General features: G+C 53.9%; 1 protein-coding gene across 3 annotated transcripts in view; it reads left to right on the forward strand.

Moving 5' to 3' along the window:
* The first annotated feature begins 2211 nt into the window (after positions 1-2211).
* Positions 2212-5929, forward strand: part of ITIH1 (inter-alpha-trypsin inhibitor heavy chain 1) — a 13691-nt gene continuing 9973 nt past the window's right edge. The window contains exons 1-6 of one of the 3 annotated variants that reach the window (XM_007451874.1): positions 2212-2403; positions 2641-2685; positions 2906-3072; positions 3498-3602; positions 3916-4078; positions 4640-4753. In XM_007451874.1, the coding sequence (XP_007451936.1) occupies positions 2212-2403; positions 2641-2685; positions 2906-3072; positions 3498-3602; positions 3916-4078; positions 4640-4753 (786 nt within the window). The remainder of the gene's footprint in view (positions 2404-2640; positions 2686-2905; positions 3073-3497; positions 3603-3915; positions 4079-4639; positions 4754-5929) is intronic. The other 2 variants (XM_007451876.1, XM_007451875.1) reach the window with 2 other exon arrangements.

Genomic DNA, 5929 nt, shown 5'->3' on the forward strand with positions numbered 1-5929 from the left:
TCATGAGTTCAGTTTGGACATATAAGACCGAGGGGTCTGAACAGGTCTGGGTCTACCTGCTGTCCCACAGGCACCAGCAGCATGGCCACCCTCTCAAACCCGCAGGCTCAATCTTTTTTTTTCTTTTTTGCGGTACGCAAGCCTCTCACTGTCGTGGCCTCTCCCGTTGCGGAGCACAGACTCCGGACGCGCAGGCTCAGCGGCCATGGCTCACGGGCCCAGCCGCTGCGCGGCAAGTGGGATCTTCCCGGACCGGGGCACGAACCCGCGTCCCCTGCATCGGCAGGCGGACTCCCAACCACTGCGCCACCAGGGAAGCCCCCCAGACTCAATCTTTAGCAACTTCAGCTGCTTCCTGTCCACCCATCACCCTCCCCCTCCACACACAAACACATCCACAGAGTGAGTCAACCAATCTTCTTCATCTGTCACATGGGACAAAAACAGTATCCATTTCCTGGGGGTAGCTGTAAGCAGTAAGCAAACTAAGGCACAAAAGCTGCTGAGAAGTGGGCCAGGTGCTAGTCACTGTTAGCACTGCCCATGCCCTTTCTCCCGGCCATGCAACACAAGCGCATTTCTATCACCTCTACGGCACAGGCTTGGCACTAGCCATCTCCCGACAGCCCAGTCTTGATCTTGCCATGCACCTGCTCAAAATACTGTTAGTGTTTCCTACTCAAAAGATGGAACCCCTGTGCCAGCTGGTCCCAAGCCATTTCCCAGCCTCCTTCCCCACCCTTTTCATCAGGTGCTGCTCCCATCACAGGCACCTGCACCTTCCCCAATCATGCTACACACTTACCCATCTGCTTTTCTCTTTCTCCCCTTCCCACCCGTCCTTCCCAAGTGCCACTCTATTTGCTAGGCACCTCCTCTGGGAGGCTTCTCCAAGGCCCTGCAGGGGATGAGCTCCACCCGTTCCAGATTTCTACAGCGGACTCAGGCTCCTCTTTAGCTTCTGGCCACTCTTGGGATTCACTGGGCTTCCTTTGACTTGTCTGACTCCTTTTCCCAAGGCATCAGCTCACACTGAACACAGGGAGGCACATGAGCTTCATCACTGTGGTGTCCTAGTGCCTGGCACTGTACCCAACCCAACATAGGGCTTGGTTGATACTGGTGCAGAAAATCAACAGAACCCCTAATGCACAGTTTCGTGGAGATCCATCTCATCTCCCACAAAGGCCAGAAGACAGGCAAGGAGGGTATTCTGGCCTGGGGACAATAAGCCCTTTCCCAGAAGCTGCTCTGTGAGACAAAGTCCAGGACAAGCAAACAAAGATCAAAGAAGGCTCTGGGCCCCCTCACCATATCAGGGTCACAGCAGCCAGTACATCCCAACCAGGGCCACGGAGTAGGTTGACCAGGGGCCATGTCTGCCCAGTGTGTGTGTGGCTTGTGGGGGACAGACAGGGTTTGTGCATAAAACTTAAGAAACTGCAGCTACAAGATGGGTCTCTGGGATCTTTGACTGCTTCTTCTTTCTTCCTAATAATGCGGAGGACATTTCTATCATTACATGATAGGCCTGGGCTTTGGAGTCTGAAAGATTTGGGTTTGAATACCTGCTCTTTCATTTGCTGTGGGACCAACGTCCCAGGGGCACCCTGAGGATAAAATTAGATCATAAAGGACTGAGAGCTACGCATGGCTTGTAGTCTGTCCTTCATCATGAAAGCATGGCTTTCATCTTTTGTCTCCACTATATCCTGGAATGATGAGGCTTACTCCTGCTCTTCTTTACAAAGCTGACTGGCCTAAAGGGTGTGTCACCCATTACGTATCCCCAGAACTGTCCAGACCCCCTCTGGCAGAACTGCTAGAGTTGGTGCCATCAGAAACAAGGACGTGGGCAGACGCTTTGTAAGCCACCGTATCTGCCTCCCTGGCCGAAGCGTGACTGTCTGAAAAGTTTGTTGGTGCTTAAAGAATTTTGAAAGGAACACCTAATGAAGTTGAGAAATCAACTTTTAACTGTGGCTTCTTGATGCCTGCCCAGTATCGCTGGTGCTGGCCCTGTGCCACAGAGCTGGGATTAAATGAGCTGTCTGGGTCTTCACAATTCACTACAGCTGAGTGTAGCTCTAACCAAGGGGCACAGTCTGAGTCTGGTCAGGAGTTTGCACAGCGGGGAATCCCCCTAAGGAGAAAGCTTTCACTGTCTATTTTTCATCCCTCAAATTGTAATATTTGCCTTCACCTTGTCTAATGTTTAATCCATGTTTATCTAGCATTTTATTGATTAACGGTCTGAGTGAAGTGACAGGCAGCAGGAGCCTTGAGACCATGCACTGCATGATGGGGCTTCGGGGGCTGCTCTGTGTGTGCCTGGCGTCCCTGCTCACCCTGCAGGCCATGCCCGCTCAGGGTTCACCCACACGCAGTCCCAAAGGCGGTAAGGTATGTGAGTAAACCCCTGGGCCAGAAACAGGCAGCTGAACCTGGAAGAGGCTCCAGAGACCAGGGCTCTCCCCACCCACCTCGACCTCCTCTGAATGGAGAGGACCTCCCAGCAGCATGGGGGAAGTGAGGCCAAGGCGTCGAGGACACAGACTGTGTCCCACTCCTGTCCCTTAACAGATAGGCCCTGGTCCCCTGAGTGCTCGCACTCACACTTGTCCCGGTTTTGTTTTACAGAAGCGACCGGCTTCGGACACAGTAAGTGAGGATCTCAGTATAGGAGTCTGTGGTGGGCCTTTATTATAGTCTGTTTCCCCTGGGCTTCGAGGTGTGCCCCTGGGCAGAGGGACTCCCGTCTCCTCCAAATGGGGGCTCGCCCACCCCCCTCATGCCCCACGGCATGGCCTCAGGCATAGAGAACAGCACCTGTGTCAGAGCTGGGTGCCGAGGTCTCCCGTGGCTGAGCCCCCATCCCAGCCACCTCCCGCACATCCCACTTTAGGCTGTCGATGGCGTGGTCATCCGGAGTTTGAAAGTCAACTGCAAAGTCACCTCTCGCTTTTCCCACTGTGTCATCACCAGCCAAGTGGTCAACAACGCCGACGAAGCCAAGGAAGTGGCCTTCGATGTGGAAATCCCCAGGACGGCCTTCATCAGCGACTTTGCCATGTGCGTGCCCGCCTGGTTCACCAGGCCCAGCCCAAAACCATGGCTCTGAGTGGCCCAACAGTGCAGCCCATCCCCTCGTCCCCAAGGGCCACAGGCCAGCCCCAGCTCTGAAGGACTGAAAAGCCCTTTAGGTCTGCTCTGGGCTCCCATCTTAGAGAGCAAACTAGAGCCTCTGACAATGTGTTTTCAGCCTAGGGCCCAAGGAGCACAGGCTGGCACCCACGGTTTCTTGCTGGACTCTGTGGCCGTGGCTGCCCACCTCCCTGAGCAGCTCTGGGGGCAGGGGGAGGCCAGCAGGAGATGCCCTCTCACAAGTGCTCACCTGGACAGGGCCTCCTTAGGCCCTGGGCTGGGAGCGCCTCCAATATGAAGGCCCTGTGTGGTTGCGGAGGGGCACCTCCCTGAGGGCGTCTTCCTCCCTGTAGCACAGCAGGTGAAAATGCATTCCTCGGGGACATAAAGGACAAAGTGACTGCATGGAAGCAGTACCGGAAAGCGGCCATCTCAGGAGAGAACGCCGGCCTTGTCAGGTGAGTTCTCGGTGCTGCACTGGTGCTGCCCTCCCCTGCCAGGATGCATGCCTTGGGTGGAGGGCAGCCCAGGCTGATGGGAAGGGAGCAAACTGCCCAAATCCACTGCTGGCACAGGTGCACTGGACGAGGCCTCTGGAGAAGTGGGGCTCTGACTCTGGCCAGCCAGCTAAGACAAGAGTGAGGGTCAAGGAAAGCTGGGAGCAGCACGAAAATAAGAGAAACTGACTCTGAGGGCCATGCTTTAGGTGACAAGGACATCCATATCACTTACCATTTGTCTGTTTGTTGTTGCCACTGGTGGCACATCCAGGGCCTCAGGGAGAACGATGGAGCAGTTTGCCATCCAGGTCACCACCGGTCCCCGGAGCAAGGCCACGTTCCGGCTGACCTACGAGGAGGTGCTGAGGCGAAAGCTTATGCAGTATGACATTGTCATCAAGGTCAAGCCCAAGCAGCTGGTGCAGCATTTTGAGGTAGATCGCTGGTGACCACGTGCAGGGGCAAGGTCTCAGGAGCTGGGCTCCTGCCTCTCCCTCTCTGCGGCTCTGAGTGCTGGTTCGGCACCCACCGTGTGCAGCCCTGGGCCTGAGCACACAGGGAGGGGACTGACTCCTCAGGGTGAGCTCTGATGGCTGTTTGTGGGCAGGGAGCTCCCTGAACCCTCCAACCTCCTCCTTCTTCTGAGCCTTGGCTTGCTCATCTGTCAAATGGGGGTTTTGCGTGTCCCAGAACTGCCGCAAGGATCATGAGAGATGTTGAATGTCCAGGGAGTTTGTAAACCAGGAAGTCCGGGGCAGCCTGAGGGGCTGTAATTGTTACTGGCATCTTAGTGGTGGCCGAGTTGAGGGGCTCAGGCATGCACGCTTTCATTTGGCCAATATTTTTGGAGTGCCTACAACATGCCAGGCCCTGTGCTGAGAGCTGGGTGGGTGCTGCACACAGTAGGTGGTCAGGATATACGTTGGCTCTTGGCTGAGACTTGATGATGGCTCCCAAATGGGAGCCTTGGTACAGGAACTGCTTCAATGCCACAGATCGATGTGGACATCTTTGAGCCTCGGGGGATCAGCAAGCTGGATGCCCAGGCCTCCTTCCTCCCCAAGGAACTGGCCGCCCAACTCATCAAGAAGTCCTTCTCAGGAAAAGAGGTGCGTGGGATGGCTGAGCCCTCAGAGACTTCTCAGCATGGCTGCAGACAAGGGCTGCAAGCCACCCTAGGGGAGAGAGAGAGGGGAAGTTTGCACTCCTGATTCTCAGAGCCGCTTGGCAAAAGCCTGTGTGCTGAGGCTGCGGAGGGCACCTACAACGGCTGCCTGGTCTGGGGTGAGTTGCTGGCTTGCTTAAGCCTCAGTTTCCTCTTTGCCCGTCTCATCCCAACAGGAAAGCATTCATGGAAGTATAGGGCACATGTGCAAACCTCAGGATTCCAAGCCCCAGTGTTCTTGGAAACATGACGAAGTTTGGAAAGGCCTTTGGCCTACCCAGCCACTTGCCACTTGTCACTTCCCACCCATCTGTGGGAATCCCAGAAGCCCCCTGCTTGCCCCTACCCCAGGTCCTGAGGAGTGTGGCATATGAGTGGGTGATACCCAACTAGTGCCCTGCTTCCTAACTTGCCCTCAAGTGGAGCCAGGAGCAAACTATTTATTCCCCACCCACCATTGGTAGTGAGTCCATAACAATTCACTTAAAAGAAATGTTTCCTACAGTTTTGAAGGGGTTCCTTTGAAACAAAATATGATACCCCAGAGTGTTAGCAAGCATGCTTGCTTTCAGTAGGGGACCAAGGGGATGGTCTTTGTCTTCCTAATAATTTGCAAAAAATTTTTTAATGAGCATATTTTACTTTTATAACAAACAAAAATTAAAAAGAAAAGCATCTTTAAAGAAAATGTGAAAGTACAAAAGTGTAGAAATGTATCGAGTACAAACCACCCCCAATTTCCCTGAACACCAGCACCAAGTCCAAACAGACCGCAGCTCCCACTCTGGGCTCTTCCCTCTCTTTGTCTATCCAGGCAGGTTTCATTTCCCAGCACAGAGTTGCTTTTTTCACTAGACAGTGTGAGTTGACTGATGCTTCTCATGCTGCTATTATTTTGTTTTTATTGTGTATCCAAAGTGATGATACATATAGAAAATCCCAATGATTCAGAAGCATGTGAGCAAAGAAACAGGTCTTCTCTCCTACCACCCACAGGTGTGTACTCTCAGCAGCAGGGCGAGGGGCCCACTAGACTCATTCCTATTCCTATGCACCACACACACACACACACACACACACACACACACACACACACACACACACACACACACACCCACGC

Source organism: Lipotes vexillifer, unplaced genomic scaffold (genome assembly GCF_000442215.2).
Source record: "Lipotes vexillifer unplaced genomic scaffold, Lipotes_vexillifer_v1.1 scaffold500, whole genome shotgun sequence".
Lineage (NCBI taxonomy): Eukaryota > Metazoa > Chordata > Mammalia > Artiodactyla > Lipotidae > Lipotes > Lipotes vexillifer.